The following is a 23357-nucleotide window of genomic DNA, read 5'->3' on the forward strand; positions in this document are numbered from 1 at the left end:
TGTTTGTAGTGGTGGTGGGAGGCCAAGGCCTTCCATAAAAGATAAAATCAGCCCAGTTGGACCAGCAGCTTAGTTGTATATATTGGTCTTTGACTGCAGTAATAAGACATTATTATGGAGAAAGGTATTTTTCCTCAGAAATATAAAACTATACCAGTTTTGTAAATGGCTCTTAAGAATATTTCATACTTTCCTCTGTGCTGTATTTTCACTGAGTTATGATCTAATTAGTTTGACACGACCAAAGCGAAGCAGAACCCATCCTCCCTCTACCATGCATGAAGAAGTTGAGTGTGGAAAATCCAGAACGGTTTTATGTGAACATTGGATAACGGCTCAAATGTTTAGATGAGGCATAATCCATGGGATAAAAGGGAAGCTGGAAAATGCATAAAGGAAGCTGAAGTTTGCATGAAGACAGAAAAAGGCATCCAGTCTGTTGATGCTGACAAAGCAAAGGTGTACGTATTTGATGCTCCGCAGTTCATGCCAGCATTTACTTTTTCCAACCATTAAAAAAAGTAATTGCCCCAAAGAGAATAGTCACACTCAGCACTTCATACAACAGCTTTAAACTACACCCTTTCAAGGACTTCTGATGTAGAGAGACAAGCTACACAATATTCTTAGAGCAAAAGTCAATTTTGCCAGTGATAGCATTCTGAAAAATTAGATCATGCTACAGTCTTCATTCGCTGCTGTAAAAAAAATCCATATGGATGCTATTAGAAATGTACATTCCTGTTATTTTTGTAATTATAACCAGTATTTAATCAGCTGCTTGTTAGCTTTTGTGACAGAATTTCCCTTCATTTGTTATGAACCTGCTTCAGTGTTAAAACATATCACACTATAACTTTAAAAAATAGTATTGTTTCATGTTCTGGAATTGGCAACATTAATTTTCCACCTACAATGTCAAGAGGTTGTTTTTAAATAAACACCCAACAGTACCTCAACTCTGCATGGGGACCATTCTCCAAGAACCAAACTGTAGCAGGGTTTTGCTGCACAGTTTCTATACTGAGTGAGTTCAGCTGGGCAAAGCCTTCCTTCTCCTTGTGCTTGCATGATAACAGATCGGGTACGCAGCATCTGACCTAAAACAAGCAGAGAGATGATGATTAAATTTTGTTTTGGAGACGTTTTTGAGTTGTCAGAGGTTGCAATCCAATGCACAACCTGTCAGTCTTGGTGCAACAGTTTTAGCTGGAGCACCGGAAGGTTTTTATAAGATGAGTTATGATAAAGAATGAAGCAGTAGCTGAAGTCACCAATGGGCAGCCAACACAGTGGAGTGTCCAATTTCCTTCAATATGAAAGGAGAAACTTGGAAAAAACAGTACCCTTTGTTCATAGCACATCTCCCACTCATAGAAGAGAACAGGAAGCCTTTTTGCGTATAAAGCCGTAGATCATTTATGCTTCGGTGTATACTTTGGCCATTCATGCACTAGTGGCCTGCTCCGCAGTGAGCGTACATTCCCTTTAATTTTCTTGCTTCTCCCCACCTTCCCCCACTCAACGAACAGAAATTCCTCCAGCTCTTTGGGGCAGCATTTCAGAGCGATCAGATGAGTCTAAAATTTTTATTCTAACACTGCTGGTCTATTGCTGGCACAATAGACCAGTGAAATCTACTTGATGTTTACATGGTCTGGTAAAATAACACTAGATGCAAGATGGCACATACACACCCAAAAAAGGCAGTAGAAGCACCTCCTCAGCTGGAGAAGAGAGAACAGATGGGTAAAATGGTGGATCAGATCGGCTGAGGACATTTTGCAGCAAGAGAGTCCCATTTAAACAAAAAAGTGCAAAGTTGGTGGCCGAGGAGCACTGCATGCATAAAGGGCCTTTGATTCCTTTAGTCAGAAAGGCTTGCCATTCACTTTACTGGCAAGAACAGCTTCCGCCTACAAATTTGCCCCTTCCATTGACAAGGAAGCTCCAAAACTTGACTGGATATTTAATAATAGCGATGATGTAGTAATGAGAGCGCATTAACACAAAATGTCTGCAGGTTATAATTAGATGCATCCTGTACAGAGCCAAGACATATTTCTCCACTCCCTCACTTAATGAGACTCTTTGTTGGGAATCATCTTGATAAAGACGGAAATCCTGTCAACGCAATCATCAGTACTGTACGGCTACCATTCAGGAGGCGCTTTCCATTTCACTAACAAGCTGCCTTCTAGTTTGAATACTGTAAGAGAAAACATTCCTTCTTCCGCCCTTTCTCTTCATATAGGTAGCACAGGATGTTTTAAAAAACCATGAGATTGCTGATACTTTAATGAATAGCATTCAGCGTCACTATTCCAGAAATGATAACCTAATTTCTTGTTCTATTCTCTGAGTTAGGGATATTTCACTGAAAATAAATAGGCTTTTAATGAAAATTGTAAAAGTGGTTATGGGCAGTAATGGCTATAACAGTGCTTGCAATTTTTCAGTTACAATAAATGTAATTCGGTCATAAAATGCAAACTTTGCCTGGCAGGAAAAAAGCAGTCAAAACATATAGCCGCTGCCAGTGTGAAATGCAGTGCTATCATAATTATTGAATTGGTACCATATGTCACAATTCATGATAGTTATTTAATGAAGGATATCACACGGCAAGAAATATTTACCAGAATACGGTATGGGATTTATAAAACGAGTTCACGGACAATATGTTATGCTATTCCATTAAAACAGTTGTAAACCCGATTTCTATAAAAGTTAGTTGCAGGAGAGGAAACAAGCTTCATAATCAGGATTTCTCTCTGTGTGTAATCATTCATTATGATCTACGTTATCTTTATTGATTAACATTCTGTGAAGGAACATAAAGGGAGCACTAGATGCTAGTTTGTCATCAATTCCATTAAGCTTCTGCCTGGAGAGGTGGAACTTAAAAATGAGTTTAATTAAGGAAACAGTGAAGCATTTCTATCAGCTGCTACTAATTAACAAAGAATAGCAGACAAGCTTCTGTGAATCAAATGTACACCTTCCAGTGCTGAAAATACAGATCCATCTGCACTTAGGTGATAACTCCTAGAGCCAACCTGGCTTATAATACCAAAAAGTTTGTACATTATCTCAAAGTCCTTAGTCTCTCGTATACCCTTTTTAGTTTTGCATTCCTATCCCTCTTCTATAAATCACTGTTTCCCTAAAAAGAATCTTGTTAAACTGGTGGGGCTCAGAGAGGAAATCTAACGTAGATTTTGAATGAATATGCTCCATCAGAAATGAACAAGATTGCTATTGTTCGGGGGAGATATTACGGCCACAATCTTGCATATAACAAATTGATCCTCTGACTTCAGTGGGATGTATCCAGCTAACCTGCACAGAAGACTGATGCCAATATAATTACGTTAGTCACAACATTTAAAAATGACCTTAAGAAACTCTGGGTCCTACCAGACCTTTCACAAATGTAACGGGAATCCAAGAATTTGATATAGTGGCATTTTAGATTAAATCTATTGGTGCAAAATCCTGGAAAAAAGCAATTGCAAAGCTGGCTGAAATGGATTACGTAATTTATTTTTATTCAAGGTTTTATTCTCATATCCTTTTGGCTAACCTCAAACTGAAAAACATATTATAAGTTGAAATGATAAATTGCTTATTTCTGGAGTAAAAATGCAGTTTCTAACCATGGTATTACTAATATGCTAAGAATGGGCTTGTTGGATCAAACACAAAGTCCACCCACTTTAGCAACTGGTTTCCAGTAATGACTCTCTGTATACCCCAAAAAGATACTATGTCATTAACTTCCTGCATCTGCGAGTCAATAGTATATTGTTTCAAAATAATGAGGGTACATTTTGGGGTATTGCGGGTACTCTATTTAGGGGTCATAAATGGTATCTTGCTTGTGACAGATCCAAATCTGATTAAGGGTCACATTAGTCCTCTCTCTTGCTCCTTTTCCTCATGTGATAACATCAAAATTGAAGAAGGAAATCTTGAACGACCTCCCATTAGTCATTATGTGCAAATCTGAAAGACTTATCTAAATGAAGTTAATTTCTTTCTCATTAACTTGGATTCTCAGTTTAATCCCAGCTGTGCGCGTAAACTGCCGTCAAGATGCAAGCAACTTGTGGTGACCTCACAGGGTTTTCATGGCAAGAGACTTAAAAGAGATGGTTTGCCATTGTTTTCTGTGCATAGCAACCCTGGACTTCCTTGGTGGTCTTCCAAACAAACACCAACCATGGCTGCCAGTGCCAACCCTGCTGAGCTTCTCCAATCTGATAAGATAGAGCTAGCCTGGGCAATCCAAGACATGGCACATTTAGACATATTGAGTAATTTGAGGTAGCTGAAGGCATCAAGCTCAGAGCGATGCTCAAGGAGCAAAGAACTACGAGAAGCTGTCTAGCTCTGACCTGAGGGATCCATCTGTATTGGTCTGGGTGACATCATTTTGCCATCAGTTTTTCAGACTGCTGCCTTGCATGTATGAAACTGAAATAATTTTAGTGGCCATCATGCTAACTGGGGCAGTCTGCAAGTTGCCTGAGACACAGTGGGGGGTGCAACACTGGCTATTTGTTTCTGAGATTCCTGTTTTTGTTTTTTTCACTTGTTCAACTGGTTGAACACAAGATCACAACTGGGACAGCATCACCCCTATGCAAAAACTGCTGGCATAGCAGCACCACAGGATTTTTGTCAGGTGCTTTTTGAACACTGCTTGAAATGTTTCCAGAGAGCTACTTTGATCAGAAATAAGTCACAGGTTCACAGCCTTCCTCTCAGGGTTTGTCTCCCCTTTGCCATTGTCCTTCTGTATTTACTATAAATAAATTATTACCAAATGAAAGCAGTAGCTCAGTTTTTAAAAAGTGTTTCCTGAAATTCCTCTGGGTAGCCTCCTCTGGGAATATGTGCTTAAATGGAATCTATAAGCTCAAGTATATTTTTAACTCTCTTTCTATACCTAGCAAAATCCAGTGGCAGAAATATTGAGAAAATAATTTTTTAACAGAAATTCTTAGCGCCGAAGCCTGTTAACCTTAGCTTCTACTTGAAATTAAATTCTCATTGTGTACACCCAGGACATGTCTGTGCTAGAAACCCAAACCAAGACCTTTAAACTTCTGTGCTTTCCAACAGAGACCTTTGGAAATTACAGCAAATGTGGTGGAATAAAAGAGCAGCAAGGCTGCGTATGGTCTGTGTATGTTTGTGTGTGAGCTGATGGTTAAATTGGTTTCTAACTGGTTGAATATGACATCTAGATTTTCTTCCTTCTTGACCACAATAAAGAGATATATTCATGTACTGACATAATTCATAAATTATGTACAAGGCACTTTCTACAGGCAAGATTTAGAGCTAGGTGTCACCAAAATTCAGTTCCAAATAAATCATGTGCGCATTTCAGGTCTCAGGTATGGTGGCCATCAAAGCTTACAGACTGCTTTCCTGAAGCTATGGGAAGGCGATGCAGAAGTGAGGTACTTCAGTCCTCCCCCAGCACTTCTCCTGTCCCAAGGAAAAATGCTGAGGGATCTCTGTCACCAGGCTGAGTGAAGGAGAGGCTGGCAGAGGAAAGAATGGAGCCCTGTGGCCAGTCAGGCTCCCCATAAGTTAGTGGGGTGTCAGGCAGGTTCCTTGGCACTTTTTCTGTCTAAAAAGAATGGCAAAACCAGTGGCATGAGAGAAAGGAAGGAAGGAAAGGGGAATTTAACAGCAATTCTTCACAAGTTACCCACTTGTACGTTTCTGTGGCTAATAGTGAAATAATCTGCATCCAGCACATTGGTAGTTATAATACCAGGAAAGGTGGCATAGTATAGCCTGATCTCATCATATCTTGGAGGCTAAGCACAGTCAGTATTTGAAAGGGAGACCTCTAAGGAAGACTCTGCAGAGGAAGGCAATGGCAAACCACCTGTGATTAATTACTTGCCTAGAAAACCCCTTGCTGGGGTCAGCATGAGTTGTCTGTGATTTGACGGCACTGCACACACATATTCAAGGCAACAAAGTAAGTACTGACAGCTTTCAGTACAGCAACAGTTAATCATCTTGCTGCACATTTGCTGAAATGCATTAAATGACTGGCTATTTTTTTTCATATTGAGCTTCTGTGGATTTTCTTTCAGTAAACCTTAGATTTTAAGCCAGTGTCAATATATTTTCAGCTTCACTTCATCAACTATAACCTTGTTCTTGAGATTATCTAGAAATGTATGGATTGCATTTGCACTGTTAGAAAATACACACACAAATACTCGTCTGTGATTCTGTGTGCAGTAATACCTATTGCCTCTGGCACCCATATGATCATATGATTCAAGAGGATGGCAAACTTGTACTTTAGAAAGATATAAAAGGTTTGTCTGGGAACAGTGGTAAGATCCAAGCTCACCTTAAATTAACTTTTAACAGATCCTGGTATTATGTGCAAGATGCAGATTCTCTTTGCGTAACTGCAGATTGCTTTATTATTAGCCATACCAACACCCATGAGCAAATCATGGGCTTATTCTCACAATAATCTCTGGAAGGATGGACCCCAAGATGTTGGACTAGTAGCCACTGGTGCCACATGTGGGATGCTGATCTGCGCAGGCTAATGGCTTGTGGTGAACTCTGCTTTCACTGATTTTTTCAATTCTCTTCTAAGCATTGCTGTGACACCTTCCAATATCACCCAAGCAGGAAAACCACTCCCTGACCAGGCTTGACAGATTTTCTCTACGTTTTCCTGTCATAGGCTGGCTTTTAATATGGTAGTATTTGGTGGCAGCCTTGGCCCTGTTAAACTACCAAGAAGGCTAAGGAAGCCTGTTATCTTAAAACCTTTCTTGGCAAACCCCTTATAAGGCATACATAATAATAATACTGAGGCAGCAATAACTTAAACAGAACAAAATATTTATTTATCAGAGAAGAGATGGGAATGGGAGACAAATAACTGGGTGGAAGAAATGGTGGAGGAAACAGAAATATAGGCCCTTTCTGCACGGGCCATAAACGGCGCCCTGGGGATGGCAAAAATGCCGTCCCCAGGGAGCCGTTCGCACAGCCGGCGCTGCGAAAACGCAGCAACGCCGACCTGGCTCCCCTCCCCCTCCCCCAGGGCGGCGTCAGGCCGCCTCCAAAAACCTCCCTCCTGGAGGGAGGTTTTTGGTAAACAGCGCATTCCCGGCGGTGCGGTGCGAACGGCACCACCAGGAATGTGCTGTTTTCCCCGTCCCTCTCCCACTCACCTCATCGCCTCCGTCGCCCTGCTGGCCTCCTAAGACCCTCCCTCGCTGTCCCCCGACCCCTGGAGGTCGGAGGGCAGCGTGGGCAGCTCTTAGGAGGCCAGCAGGGCGATGGGGGTGACGAGGTGAGTGGGAGAGGGACGGGGAAGAGGCGGCTCTGTGCGGAGCCACCTGTCTTGCACCGGCCTCTTTGGGGGCCGCTCGCATGCTCTCATGCGAACGGCCCCCACCCCTTCACTGGCAGAATTCCTGCTGGTGGGGAAGCGCCCTTTCCGCAGTGCGGAAAGGGCCATATATTTACAAAAGAGAGCTTTGGCAGATAAGTAATATTTGTTTCTCAGGCACAGACTTAGGTTTGTTCAGATTCTGTAAGCTTAGATGGTAATAAGATGCTGTTGCATAGATGATACAGTTCCTCCAAAATGGTATTATGGCTAATGGGTATTCATACTGGGTTCTTTCAGGCTTTGTACATTTACTAAAGTACCCCCACTCAGCCTTCACAGATAGAAAACACTCAAAACAAAACATAAAACGCCCTGTTGAGGAAAACAAAAGCAAAACCCAATACAGCAGACTAACTGATCTTTAGGATTTTTTCCCTCTTCCTGGAAGACATATCCTTTACTGGTTATATATATGCTCCTCAGTTTGGGCACTCAACAACCTAACCACCAGTATACTTCAGTCTGTGTAATATTTGCTTAAACCACAGCATACAGGGCTGTCACCACGGTAGGGCAAGCCAGAATCACACACAGACTGCCACTATTTTCCTCAGAGTTATTATGCTTTGTCACAGCAAAGGCAGATAGCTCTCTTTACTTCAGGAACTTCAAACGCCAAAAACTCTCAGGTTGTTTTACCCAGGGAAATATCCTTCTCCCTCAGTGTCATCAGATCTTTTACCCAATCAGAGTGCAGGGATGCCTCAGCCAATCAGATGGCTTCCCTGATCCTAGGCTTTTATACCTCACTCTAGATGTAAACAATAATGGCTCCTAACAGATCTGCACTTTTAAAATACACACTTTCTCCTGCAGTCTGTCACAATGGCTTTTAAAGAGCTTTCTATAATGTGCAAAAATCAGTTTTCTCTGCATTGTCCTTTCTCTACCCTAAACAGGTGCCTGGAAGTTAGTGAACACAGCAGCTGTCATGCCAACTCTGCCATTAGAATCAAATTGGTTCTAAATTATAGCATGTCACTCGTAGGAAGATACATTTTGCTGAAAAGCTTAACAAGTCTGAAGTATCTTTGGATATCTTTGGGTAGGACCTAATATGACAAGAACCCAACTACTGATTTTTTGAAAACCTTAACACATACCATTTTGACTCAAATAGATCCTTGTATTATAAATACAAATGTAGAAGATGTACATTCAGATTTGCACTGTGAAAACACAAATTGTTTTGGATATACAATTAGCTGTAGATATCTATTATACTAGACATCCTGTCTAGTTTCTGAGGAAAGCAATTTCCATACATAGTCTGGCTTTTGAAGCATTACTTAATAGATGATTTACAGAACAAGGAGCCTTACTTGACATGTTTGCTTATCCTGGGAGCTGGACCCTATGCCAAATATCAATCCCCATCCAGTTGAACTGATATAAGTTCTATTGTTACTGCCTTCTAATGAAATGTCAGACATGGGCCCTTTATGCACTGTACAAATAAAATGTCTTGCTGACCATGACCTGCAGTTGAAAATAATGGGTAGACCTGTCCTCCATGGAGGACAGGTCTACCCATTGCCTCTTAATGGGAGGTAGACCAGCCCTCTGAGCATTTCTGATTCTTATATCGTGTCATCAGAGCTACAAAGTCACCTCCCTCAAAAAAATAAAAATAAAAAATGACACGTGCATGGGATCATCAGGAAAAACTAACCGTATTCATGTACTTTTTAAATGGAAATAACAAACGGATGAGCTGCTAGCAAAGGAAACCTCCATGGGAAACCTTCACCAAATGGCAAGCAGGATGGAGAATATTTGCAGCAGCACAAAATGCCCCCATCTTGGCAAATAAGAATCACTAGTTTTGCAATTTTTGAACAATCCTGGTTGAGAGAAAAAATTCGACCCAAAGGTGTCTTGGAGGAGAAAAAATTACTGGGAAAAGGGAGTTACAGAGAATAAAACCAACAGTGAGGAAGCAGCTGCTACTGAAACAATGTTATTTTAATCTTCACAGCCAGTTGGATTTACAACAGCCAATCAGAAGTCTTGTTGGGCAAGAACCTTACCTAGCCCCACCTTTTTTCTAAAAACATTTGGTGGTCCCCATGGAAGGTTCACCATGTTGGGGATCCTTGTTACACTACATTATGTTTAAAGTCAGACTTCTATCTTCAGAACACATGTTTTGAAGCACTTTAGTGTATATTACTGTTCAAAGAACACAGACAGAACATTGATCAACAAGTTACCTGAAAGGCCACATGAATGTGAACATTCTGACCAGGCAGACCACTCGGACAACTGGCAATTTACCACACATTCCACAAGGCAGTGAGCAATCATTTTTGCAGGCTTCTCCAAATTTAGCTATTTTTTAAAAAGAAAGAAAAACAAGTCACTTGTTTGTCACTGATGGGTCAGGAAATAATATTTTAAAAACAGGTCAAGGAGCCAATTCACATTGATCTGGGTCCAGGTAACCCAAACAGGAACACACTATTAGCTGATGTGGAAATAGCCAGCCAATTAAAGTTCATGTAAGTGAAGTTCATGTAAATGAAGATTTGGTAAACATAATAGCTTCACCACAGAAACACTGAGAGGCCTGGTCTACACATGCAGCAGAATGTTATGTTACAGTTCTGAGGTGATAACACTGGTACTGCTACAGACAGCAGATAAAGGATTTTTTTCAAAGCTCCTATATGTTGACAATTACAAGTGAAAAGTTCAAACAGTATGTAAGCTAGAACTTCTCTCTACATTCCTGATTAGAGACAGTTTTTACATAGGGCAATATTCAAATGTCTGTTTTACCTGCAGTCTGAAACACTATAGCCTATTCTACTACATCAAGATTCGATGTATGTGTGGTGCCAGGCCTTTGGCTGTAAGCTTCCTGTGAATGAGCCATTCCTGTGCACCACTGAGCACCAAGTATATTCCTTATATGTAACAACTGCAGTGTTGAACGTAGTATTTTTCAAAGATAAAGAAATACACTTGGTAGTTATTCATTCATCTACATTTGACGGTGAATTTATTGAGGTCTACTGACCCAGTCACATATAAAATCAAAATGAAACCAACAATACTGAAAAGATAAAAATGTACAGAACATGTTGAATTTTATAATTCCTAGAAATGTACCAGAGACAAGTGGGGAGGGGCTCTATAAAGACATCAAAGCTTTGTTCTATGTGTGACTTCTATATTCTTTCAAACCTAAAATTTTTAATCGCAAGAAGAGAGGATGAAAATTTCAGGATTCTGGTTACCACACAAAGTTGTATCTAGACAGTGTGGACTTCTATGATGTGTGAAAATATGAAATTCTGTATTGAGGTAGCAGAAACCAAGAAAATGCATTAACTCACTCCAAGGGTGGAGGGCGTCAAATAAATTGAAAGTATAAATATAAACAAATAAATAAAAAATATGCTGCAAACCATCTCTGAATGCTTCTTAAAAACTCTACAAAATCATCATGTCAGCCGCAACTTGTCAAATGAGCAAAAACAAAAGCAAACTCTCAAATGGTTCAGCAAAAGAACAAAAATTTTTGAAACATCAACAAACTAAAAGACCTGTGACAATAAGTCAAATTTTGTATTATGTAGCACAACTTACCAAAGACTTCAATAGCACAGATGTATCAGATGAAAGCTCACCTGCTCACAGTAGTTCATGGTCACTGTTTTCCCATCACTGCGTACACAGCTCAGAAGGCGATTCTTAATCCCTTCGCCACAGATTGCATTTTTACTTAGCTGACAAGTGCTCCAGTCTAAAAATACATAATGACCACATTTAGTTCTGTCTGGTATTCTGTATGCATGCTAGTTTCATTGTATCAAAAATTATCTTTGCTATAGACATTTGAGGTAAAGAGATTAATTTTAAAACATGGGCCAAATTTTACTCTTTGTCTCTTAAATCACTTCAGTGTGCAGTAAGGTTGTAATTCTAAACCCACTTCCCTAGGAGTAAGCCCAGTTGAGTAACACTGGACTTATTTCCAAATAGACTAAGCTTTATCAAGCGCCATGCTTCTCCACTGGAAAAAAATAAATAAACATTTTTCGAAGGCTACTTCTTAAAGCAAAGCATGTTGCAATCTTTGTCTGATTTTTGTCTGACAAAAACAAATCATGTTTCATTCTTTAAAAGGTGCATAAACTATCCTGTTCATCTCAGCATAAACTATTTTGCAGTGCCATCCTAAACTGATAGGATCAACATTCCCCACAGTATTATCTGGGGATTAATCTGAATGTACTTGCTTGGACTGTGAGGCTGCTCTATCACCTTCAGATTCTGGTAGAATCATTGGCTGGTCCTGCACTGCTATAAAAGCAGAGAAACCCCAGGTTGGAACTGATGGTTAGGTTTTGGACCAGACCTGTTGCTCAGATCCAGAAGCTCTGGAATTATCCCCCTACTCCTGAAAAAAAGGGTGATAGAAATAAAATGGGTAATGCTGCTATGGTGAAGGTGGTACAGTGTAGTAGGGCCACAGAACTGGTTGTGATGGTTCCAAAGGCACATTCCATTCTGGAAGTAATGGAGGCTAGATATACAGGACCAGTATTCCAATTCTTCTTCTGACAATGATAGTGCTGGAGAAGGCAAGTGGAATCTGGCTGCTCTGTCAGAGCGGGCTTTCAGGGTGAACTGAATTCAAAACTTACAAGTATTGGTGTTTTGCCCCTTGCCCAGACGTAACAGACACAGTGAGTGCCCATCTGATCTGGTCATCTTGGTCTCAGAACATTTTTAAACAATTCCTTCTGCACCACAATGAGAAGGATTAAATAAAAGTGACTTTGGGAATGTGAATAAAATAAATTGCTGAAATTCTGTCCTCCCACAGCAGTGGCGAAGAAAGAACTGAAAAGGAAGGGTTCCTCCCCTCAAGCACAAGACCATTTAAGCAGGAAAATGGCCGCATCTCATGCTCTGAAGAGAAGAGCTCACCCCTGACTTTTCCACACGTGGGGCTGATCTTGGCATGGAGATTTCTCTCTGCTTGCCCCCTTCACCCCGCTGTCTCTCAAACTATTGCTCTGCCCATTATTTTAAAAAGGACTACAAAGACGTTCAGAACTATACAGCTGCATCAATTTGCATACAGGATTCCTAGCTTCAGTGGGAGGGATATCACCATTTCTGAATCCCTTTGCATGTTCTGTAAATGCAGAAGTCCTTACAGGCAGAAAAATCTCAAATGTGCATGCAGGTATCTGTTTTGAACAGATTCCTGGAATGGGGCAACACAGTTTTTACCTCATCTTTCTATCAAGAGGCAATGGATTAATTCACTTCTATGTAGTCACAAGATTTTATTGAAACAAAAGATTGCAATGACCATTAAATTAATAACGTAAGTCTCCTATGCGTACAGTTAATATACTGCTTGATTTGCACTTTTTCTTGTTTTACAACATCACAAATGATAATCAGTTTCAACGGCCATATTTAATGATTAGTAACTGAAGTTAGATCTGTTTAGATTAAGCCTTCGTAGCCCAACTTGTCTGTATGGTCCCTAAACTGATAACTAGTTTTGTGTAATTACATTTTTTTGTCTGCAATGGTAATATAAGTTTTTGTTCTAAAGCATCTAAGTAGCCTCACCCAAGTCAATGGAAGCACTTGTATGTTATTTCTTACAATTAATTATGTAAGTGGAAAATAGCAGGTCTAGTTTCAGCAAAGTATGGCTGAAATTTTAGGCACACTTACTTGGAAGTGAGTCCCAGTGGGACTCACTTCTTGCCAAAGAGGCATAAGGTGGGCTGTGCTAAGTAGATAATTGAAAACACAAAAATGCCTGGAGAGTGAATAGAACATAATTTTAGGTAGTTACTTTTAAATACAGGGCAGTCTATACAATTTGCTTGAACATATATTTACATTACTATTTCTCAATTATATAGCACTTTTCTGTATAGAAAGTATTTTCCTGTTCTTAGTCAGTCTTATAAGAATTAAAACCTACCTAAATGAGCTCTGCCCCTAAAAATAGTTTGCCTCTTGTGATATGACATCAACCAAAAGGGTCAGTAATGACGGGGTGCTTGTAGAGCAGACTATCTTTATGTAAATGAGTTCCAGTAGGCTTTAGCAAGCATCATAGTAGACTCAGAATCAGTCTTTCCAGAATATATCTTTTTTCTTCATTTACCATTCAGTCCTCTCCTTCAGACACATGCATAAAGGAGCACAATTTGTTCCAAGTCACAGTGAAGTACACTTACCTGTTACATTGTAATAATAGTGAAAACAATTTTGATTTAGAACACAAGGCCACATTTGAGAATCTTCAGGGCAGGTTTTGGGATGTACAGGAGATCTCAATAAACGTCGTGTTCGCGTTTGCATTATGTTGGAGTCACAAGGCTGAAAAAGAGGACAGGACAAATGTTAACAAAGGGATGGTACAATTTTGTTAGCAGAGCTTGAATGACCTCTTAGTCAGGTAATGCCATGTCCTTCCTGCAAACAGAAATTCAAAAAAGCTGGCTAATGTAAATATTTACAAAGTGTTGTAGCCACAGGCCTTAAGAACATAATAAAAAACCATATTAATAAAAGCGATACAATGAAATAAAATATATAGTAAGATAAAACACAATAATGAATTCCATAGACAAAAACAGGACTGACAGGTTCTACCTTTGAAGGTTGGCATGCACAAATGTTTTTCTTAATTTAATTGATAAAAGAGGCAACCCGATATGTAATTGCTGGATTTATGTCCATGAAAGAAAAACAGATGTGATCCTCATCTAACCCCAAAGCCTGTGAAATAACTTGGTTGAGTCTAGATAGAAAATGGGCAATAGAAAAAAATAATGGGCAAGGTGTTCTATATGATTACAGGCACAGGGTCAGAAATGAAGATCAAGAGAAATTTTACTGTGTAATTTCACACACAAGTGGTTGGGATTTGCCACAGTGGGTTCAGCAGCTGCTATTTGGTTCAAATAGCTGCTTAACACAATAGTGACTGAATATGGTACAGGATAAAGAGAAAATGCCAACTACACATACATGCCAATGCACTGATGTAGATCCACTAATGCAGATAGCTTATCAGTCCTGCATCCATATTATCCTTGCTTTCAACTACAGGGAAAGAACAGTGTTTTGCTGGCTGGAGAACCTTTGCTTTATATAAGGCTGCCAAAACAAATTCTGGAAAAAAATATCCCACAATATATTTTATTTTTTTCCTGTCAAACTTCCCTGGGAGTTCAGAATGTTTAAGAAACCTTTAACCATAATTCTCAAATCTCTTCACCTAGCCTCCGGCTATATTTTTTTTAGTAGTTTAATAAACTCAGTTCAGATATCATTGATCACAGTCCTGATTAAACAAAGCAGAATTTATCCTTGTGCAGCACATATTTAATTTGTCTGAGTTTGGAAACTGAATTGAAGAATTATACAACTGGAAAAGACCAAAAGATCATTTAGTCCAATCACTGTCAGGACTTTTTAAAGATGTGGATTAGACGAGGGCAGGAGAAATTGGGGAAAGAAACTATCATGTGACCAGGCATGGTAACAGTGGCAATCTGACAATGTCAGTCTGTGTCTTTTGGCATGAACATCAATGAATGAACGCAGTGATCTGTCTCACAGGCTCTGTTCTTTGCATTCATTCCTTGAGAGGTGAGGAAGGTGGCAACGAGAGACCAGCCTTTTCAGCAGTAGCACCTTATTTATGGGACATCTGCTGCCTTGCTTGGCATCTGCGCTTCCATCTTTCCGGTGTCAAGCTAAAACATTTCCTTTCATCCAGGCTTTTCATTAGGAGTTGATCTTTTAACACTATTTTGGACTGGAAACTATTATTTTAAGCTGTCTATGGTCTGCTTTATACAGACTATGTTTTTTATGTTTGGGCTGGATTTTCATTGCTAATATTTTGTTTTCATCCTTTTTATTCTGTAAGCCACATCCAGTAGGTTCTCGTGAAGGTGGAAGGAAAATTTGCTAAATAGATATATAAATAATAAACTCATTTCATGATGCCTTAGACCAGGGGTCTGCAACCTGCGGCTCTGGAGCCGCATGCGGCTCTTTCAGCCTTATACTGCGGCTCCACGTGGCCTGGAGGTCGGAGGGTAGCATGGTTGTGTCCCTTCAGTCCCTCCAGAGCAGCACTGGAAAGAAAGGTGGCCAAACTGGTGGTGGCTCCATGCATGAGGGCACCACTTTTCACGTCCCCTCCACTCATCTCTCCTTCCAGCTCTGGAGGGCTGGAGAGACACACCCACACTGCCTTCCAGTCCCTGGAGGTCAGAGGGTAGCATGGGCATGTCCCTCCAGAGCAGCCGCTATCCCCCCTCTGCCATCCCTGCAGATGCCATCCCCCCTCTGCTCCACAGAGCAGGCGGCCACCTGCTCCGTCAGGCAGAGGGGGTTTCCTTGCCCAGCGCCGCTGCCTCCCACAGCGCGAGAGGCGGCGGCACCAGGCAGGCTGCAGCTGCCACCCCCCCTCTGCCCCACGGAGCACGCGGCTGCCTGCTCCGTAGGGCAGAGGGGGTTCCCCTGCCTGGCACCTCCACCTCCCAGTGCTGGAAGGAAAGGTGAGTGGAGGGGCCAAACCAGAGGCGGCTCAGTAGATCTTTGGGGACGTGGAAAATGGGTCCAAATGGCTCTTTGGGTGGCAAAGGTTGCCGACCCCTGCCTTAGACTTTCACCACTTAGGGTTCTGGTAGGCTAGGTGTGAGAATGCATGATGAACCCCTCTGTAATTTCTGGCAAAAGTGGCAAAAATGTTTTCTAAACAATGAAAAAGGAAGAACTTAAATGAGAATGCATGCAGTCACCCATATGGAAAGGGCACAAAGGCCAGAACGGGTTCTCATCCCACCTGAAAGAAGGCAAGCTAAAATTGTTTGTTCCCTGTTTAATTTGGTCGAATTATCAACCTTTTTGCAGATCCTACAATAACAGTGCAATTCTGTGCAGAGTTCCTCCTGTCCGTACCGACAGAAACCAATAAACTTAGACTAGAGAATGATTCTGCAAAGGATTACACTGCAAAGGTAGCTTTGTTGCAGTTTAAATTCCATGGCCTCTTCACGTTTTAACACATGGATCTGAGGTACTGAACTAACCTGTCCCATTCATCAGCATTCTCCACCATTAAATGCAATACTCTGCAATGAGCTTAGGTGTAATTCTCGGTAGGACTGCACTGCTCACCTGCAGCCTCCATACTCTTATAAAGCAAAAAATTCCAACTTTGCCAATATTCAAGTTATGGTGCTTTTCTGGTAAACATTAAAATGTCTCATCCTCTAGGTTGAGTCATTTCTGGATACAAGATGTCACATACGTGTCTGACCATGTAAGATCTTATCTATTGGCTGTGGGGAAAAGTTGAGATATTGAGCATGTCCCTGTATCCGTAGTGCCCTCCTGTATCATGACATTGACACCTTGGAGGGCAGCCACTTCAGTAATTTAATCGCTCGTAAGGGCAATTATGTCAGCACATACTTTTAAGTGTCTTAACCTGCTGCACTTCATCACAGATGGTAGTGAAGCTGGGGCCAACGGGGGCTACTCAAAGTGATTAAGAGTGGCAGAATTATACCATGAAAGAATGGCAAATTCTAGGCCACTTGATGCCAAAAGTAGCTCTCTTATTGATTCCAAGGAAAGCGAAACGAGACAAGCAATAGAGCACGAAAAAAGTTCCAGGCTTCTAAATACTGGAATGAAAGCCACATGAAAAGTTTAATTAATTATCTTTGATTATATATAATTAAGGACGAGAACCAGTTTTTACCTGTAGAGGGAGGAATCAAGAGCCATGGACTGGACAAGAAATTCTACGAATTTTTTTTTAAATTTTCATATATATTGGGGATTTTTACAGTCACATCCTTCCACAAATCACACTGAGGGCTCTATCTTTCCCCCTTTAAAAGGCCATTAACTATTCAGACCACAGTTCAAAAACACGTGCTTCTATTGCCTTGCAGCTGCCACAGAAGGCAGAACTTGAGCAAGTGTCAGAAGAAGGACTGAGGAGGACTCATTCCTTTCCCTGAATATTCAAAAAGAGATTCGAGCCACTGATGCTCAGAAGCTCCGTTTTGCTATGGTTTCACCTGATACAATGCTGGCACCGCTCCAGACAAACTGCAGTGCAGTTATTTAGGCTCTGTCTAGCAATGTGAGAAAGAGCACACAGTTTGACCCCAAGCGTTTTCTCCATGGACATCTGCCAGGAAAGACCGGGCTTCCTGCTGTTGCACTGCGTCTGAATTAACTAAATGCAATCATTCTGCTATCTTTCGCCTTGTTGTATAATTTCATGTGGCAACCTTATTGAAACCTCTGCTGCTAGCCAGGGGAATGGTCACCCAGACACATATCAGATCAGCCATTATTCTTAATTACCTGAAAACTAATCCTGCTGAAAAGTGTTTACGAATCGTTTATTACATTTCATGCAATTAATTTGATTGTTTACCCTTGCAGGCAAAAATAATAGCGTAAATGATTTGCCAATAAGAATCAAAGAGAAGTGTCTCGCTAGATGCTCCCAATTAATGCTCTACTGCATTTATTTTGATTTGTTAAAATCAATCACAGCGCCAGTGAAATCAGAGAGGGCCAGTTTCTAAGCAACCACTTCTGGTTTCTTCAGCATACAACTAGGTAAGTGCCTGAATTCTTTGAAGGTGAGGGCCACATTTCAAAAGAATCGTTTTTCTGTTCTGTTCTTCTTTTGGTTTATGGTGGTTAGTTATGAAATCCTACTTCAACACTGGTCAAAAAACTGCTGGGCAACTGAAAGCCAGGAGAGGCTCCTCCCTTTCATCTGCTAAAGTCTGCAGTATGTAACTTGGCAAATGGCCATTTTATTCTGATAGTGGATATTGAGATCACAATCCTTTATACAGATTTGGACAAATTCTGATGTGCATGCATATACTGCTCAAAGGGCGGGAGAAAATCAAGAAACCTAAACTCCATCCTGAACAAACCCAAAATGTGTTTTTCCCTGGGCACAATTCTGCTAGGATACAGTCCCAGCCTGCTGAAGGAGAGAGCTGCTTTGCCCAGGCTGAAAGAAAAGGGCAGGGAAGGCCAAGGGTCTCTGGGTACAGCATAAACTCTTCCACCTTTTCTTTACTGAGTTCAGTCCAGCCAATCCTAGTACACGTAGAGGCCAGGAAATACTACAGTCACCAAGGTGGCTCTGTGGTAAATCACCCGGAAGACCCGAATGTGGGGATCCAAGAAGTAACATAGGTGAGAGGAAGGGAAATCCCTTCCCTCTTCTTTGGACCGTGTTTCCTCCTTTGCCTACTCCTAAATTTGGCCTGATTTTCATGTTGCAGTCCTCCTAATTACTGGATATCTCCTTCCCTCTCTAAGGCCCCTTCTGCACATGCAGAATAATGCACTTTCAATCCATTTTCACAATTGTTTCCAAGTGGATTTTGCTATTTCACACAGTAAAATCCATCTGCAAAGTGCATTGAAAGTGGATTGAGTGCATTGGCCAGTTTGTAGGTTTCCCCTCTCCCTAGTTGCCCAATCACCATATTTCTCCTCTCTCCCCATGCTGCCTGATCACTAGGCCACCACCTTCTGTTGTTGAAAACGAGAAAAAACACTGCAATTTAGAGAACCTATTCACTCAGACAATGGGATATAACTATAAGTCGCATGCCTTACAGTCTAGGCATGTCTTCTTGTTGTCACTGAATATTTATCAATACTTATAAGCCCTTAAAACACTGCTAGCTATCTGAAGTTAATATAACACAAAGATATCAAAATGAACTACCACCATTTTCTACAAAGTAAAATAACTGTTCAGGTCCTTAATACAGCTTCTTTATCTCTGTTTACCTGACATATAGGAATTGAATATTGAAGTAATGTAAGAGATTAATTGGCCAGTTTATAAAAACTACTAAAATCCTTCAAAAGGTCTGTGGGAAAATGAGATATAAGTAGGCTAGAGTTTGTCCCTAAAGAGCATTTGCTTCAGAAACTCTAGGCTTTGGTCCAATTCCAAAGAGCCAGGCTCGAGAAAATAAATAGAACTGCTGCATTTCTTGTAATCAATTACATTTTGCCCACTGTGACCTGCTGTCACTGACGGGAGCTAGAAAAGGAAGGGAGAAGTACAAAGAATCTACCTGTACTTTCATGCATTTACAGAGTACAGGAAAAGATATTTTGCTCAAGAAGCTGAACAAAGTTAAAAATGAAGTGATGCAAAGCCAAAGCAAATCAAAACATGTGCCACACCTCTGCCAAAGTTTTAGTGGTGGCAGCATAACCTCACATGCTTTTCATGATCTGTTTCCCAACAGTTGATTACATCAAGCAAGTATGTAGAGTTCTATCAGGTACAGGTTTTTTTAAAAAGTACCAGACAAGAAGCAAGAGATCCATTGAGCCTCTGATCGCTCAGGATTGATACAAGATTGGCTGCATGGGGCACAAGTTATAGAGGTCTGTACTACACAACTCAGTCATGCTCCATCCCAAGGTGGACTATACTAAATGATGGCTGCTGAAGTGATGGACTAGCTTTGCATCAGGATTGACCACAAATGAATCCAAACCAATCTCGATCCAAAGTGAATCAGTAAAACTTATTTGAAGGAGTACATTCCGAATCATACCTGGGAGAACTTGACCGACCCTATGACACTACCTTATAATGAGTCATTAATCTACAGTTATTTCTATTCTGGAACAGTTCTGCAGAGCCTTGTGCAAATATAGGTAATTCCCAATATTTGCTACTTGAGATCCTTTAACTGGGTATGCTAGGGATTAAGTCTGCAAACTACTATATATATTCAACCTGTTACCCAAAATGGTGAATGGAGAATTAGTGAGAGCAGACTCTTGGCTTAGCAGAAGGTCAGGCAAGCTGTGGTTCTTTGTTGCCTACATATACCAAGATCAGCTTTTGCATGAAATTCCACAGGAGAGTGAATAAAGTTAAACAATTTTATTCAGGAATAATGGGAGTACACAAGCACACAATAATCAAAGTAGGAGAACACACGCACAGTCTTAGGACATATGCAGTTCTGAGGGGATAGATTTGGAACAGCAAAGGAACTGGGGAAATTTTCAGGGGTGATATACCAAATCCTGAATTGACTTTGGGTCTGTGAAGCAGAGTCCAGCAACCTACACTGGGCTCCAAGGAAGCAGGATAGAAAGCAGGTGGCACCCAGCAGCAACTGAACCATTTGCTGGCTCAGAAGTACTAGGCAGAACAGTGTGGCCAGATCAGTGGTCCAGACACACTGAATGCTGAGTGTTGGATGGGGGCCTATTTTATGGAGGAGATCAGGTCCTCTTGCCATGCTAAGAGAGTTTAATCTCCCAGGACAAAGAGGAGGCCTGCCTTTCTGAAGAAAGACAAGAGACAGACATCAATCTTAATAGTAGGGTCATTAATTTAATGGTTCAGGCATCAGCTTGATGGGCCAAGCTTAGGAATGCCTGAAAAGGGGGAAGATAGCTGATGGAATTAAAGCTATAGAATAATGACAATGCAAATGTGGTGACTGTTAGAGAGGTTAGTCAGAAAAAGAAGTATTGAGTTAATGCAACACTGGGCAGGAACACTCACAGCAAATGCATTAACAAGTCCTTTGTCTCCGCAAGGGTGTATTGTCCAGGCCTGGAGATGGGATTGCCCTCCAGGGCAGGCTCACTACGTTTTCCTAATCCCTTCAGGAAGGGTTGAGAAAGGCTATATGCATGACTGGTTTGGCAAGGGCAAGTCCAGACAAGTTTTTACTTACTGTGTGTCCTTGCGGGTTCACTGAGCCAATGCAAACAATGGGCTCCCCATTTTGGCACTGTACCGCTAGGCACACCAAGGGTTGGCAGAATGGGTAGAAGCATCACTGTCTTAAAGCAGAGTTTCCCCTCCATAGGTTGGTCTAGCTACCGACCAGTGAGTCACAACCCATGCGTGTTCTATGCTGCAGGCTGGGACTAACGGGTGTGTGTGTGTATGTGTGTGTGTGTGCATTGTATTCTTATTCTCAGCAAAATAATCTGCTCAGATAAATTGGCCTATATTTTTGCAGCCTATTTAGTTTTTACAGCATTAACAGTTTCAGTTAGATATTCACTGGGAATCCCGCGTGTTTCTCTATAGCCTAGTCCACTATCAGCCTTCTACTCAGCATGGCCACCACATGCTGTAGGGCTGATGGGAATTGTAGTTCCTGAACATCTGGAGAGCCGCAGGTTCCCTACCCCTGCACTAGTGCCTAATGAGATGTCTGTATTGATCAATACACTATATGCAGGTTTAGCAAATGGTTTCAGAGTTCTGGATGCATTTTGTATTTTATACAGTGACTGCTGGTGTTTGTTGATCAAAACTGAGTAGCAGAGAACCACCCCAGATGTTGTGTGTGTGACATTCAGAGATAGTTTGCCATTGCCTGCTTCCATGTGGAGTGAGAGAGTTTTGAGAGAACTGTTACTGGCTTCAGGTCACTCAGCAGGGTTGATGTGGAAAAGTGGAGGAATCCAACCCGATTCTCCAGATTAGAATCTGCTGCTCTTAACCACTACACCAAGATGGCCCCATCCTATATGTTACACTTGACATAAACATTATGTTTCCTGTGGCAAGCTCCCTGCATCCCAGTTGTATAATTCAGGATTGTTCATTATGTCAACCCTGCCCACCGACACAGCTTTGGGATGTGAAAAACTACTATACAGTGGATTTCTAATAAATTTCATGGAGTGGGGAGGGGTGATGATGTCTAGACTTATCTGATCTAGAGTGGCTCCATTACTTGTTAAATTATTTGATCCAATTGTGCTGACACCATCTCTAACTATTTAGACACAATTTATTATGAATATTACAAGCTTTAACATAAAACACAGCTCCACTAATGTGCAAATGTGCTTGGGAGCTACACAGATGTAAGGAACTGTATTTTATGTTTCACTTGGAGGTATACTTGGAGGTTAAGAGGTAAGTGCTCCATTTGAAAGCATTCTTGAGCTACTGAAATGTTTTGTTCTGTAATATATAACACTGTCTCTGCGATCTCCCTCTGAGGGTTCTCATCGAGCACCTCACTTGGCCCTCATAAATGCAGGCTACAAAGGTTGTAACATGTTAACCGGCCTTGAAATTTATTGAAAAGCTTGCACATAGTGAAGATCATGACCTTTAACGAGCTATTCGTAAGTAAATGTGCAACTCAAAGCTCACAATGTAATAAAGTGTTCTGCAGAAGAAGGACCTGACCAGCTTTAACTGTATAATGAACCACTCATAACAATCGGCATGCAGATGTGAAGGCTCTGTAACAATTTAATAAGCAATTTACAACACAAGTAGTGATTAAAACATAAAATAAAAGGTAGCTTCACACAACTTATCAATAATGGGGCTTTGAACATTTTTGGGTGGTGTTAACCGCTGGCAAAAGAATGAAGCTCAACTCACAAGCAGGGAGCACTTACATCTACTCTGAAACACTAACATCAAAGGCCTCCAATATCGAGGCTCTTTAAAAACTTACAATTATATTGTGTCTGGTCAAAGAACATACACACAAAAGATTTGCTTCAGTAGTGAAGATTAACACGCTCACTGTGTTGATTCTAACTGTGCCATTCTTTGTACAGTGTGTTCAGATCAATGGTCTTAGTCTGGAATAATTATGTATAGGATTGCACTGTAAATTACTCACAGGGAAGAAAAGTTCACTGAAACAAATGGGACAGGTTTCTATAAAATTGTCTAAATCCATTAACTGTGGATTTAGCATTGACAATGCTACCTGTGGCTCTTCAGGAGAACTGTTCCGCAAGGTGGAGTTGCCCCATGTTTAAGGAGAATGGGCAAGTCTATTGCCTAATGAGACTTGTGGTTGGC

At 41.0% G+C, this 23357-nt stretch overlaps 1 protein-coding gene across 1 annotated transcript in view; it reads right to left on the reverse strand.

Annotated features, from left to right (window-relative positions):
- Window positions 1-23357, reverse strand: part of THSD7B (thrombospondin type 1 domain containing 7B) — a 552862-nt gene that overhangs the window by 14584 nt on the left and 514921 nt on the right. Inside the window, exons 18-21 of the mRNA XM_048484496.1 lie at window positions 13684-13825; window positions 11095-11210; window positions 9673-9790; window positions 955-1100 (exon numbers count right to left, since the gene is read on the reverse strand). Coding sequence (XP_048340453.1) covers window positions 955-1100; window positions 9673-9790; window positions 11095-11210; window positions 13684-13825 — 522 coding nt within the window. The remainder of the gene's footprint in view (window positions 1-954; window positions 1101-9672; window positions 9791-11094; window positions 11211-13683; window positions 13826-23357) is intronic.

This window comes from Sphaerodactylus townsendi, linkage group LG02, assembly GCF_021028975.2.
Source record: "Sphaerodactylus townsendi isolate TG3544 linkage group LG02, MPM_Stown_v2.3, whole genome shotgun sequence".
Lineage (NCBI taxonomy): Eukaryota > Metazoa > Chordata > Lepidosauria > Squamata > Sphaerodactylidae > Sphaerodactylus > Sphaerodactylus townsendi.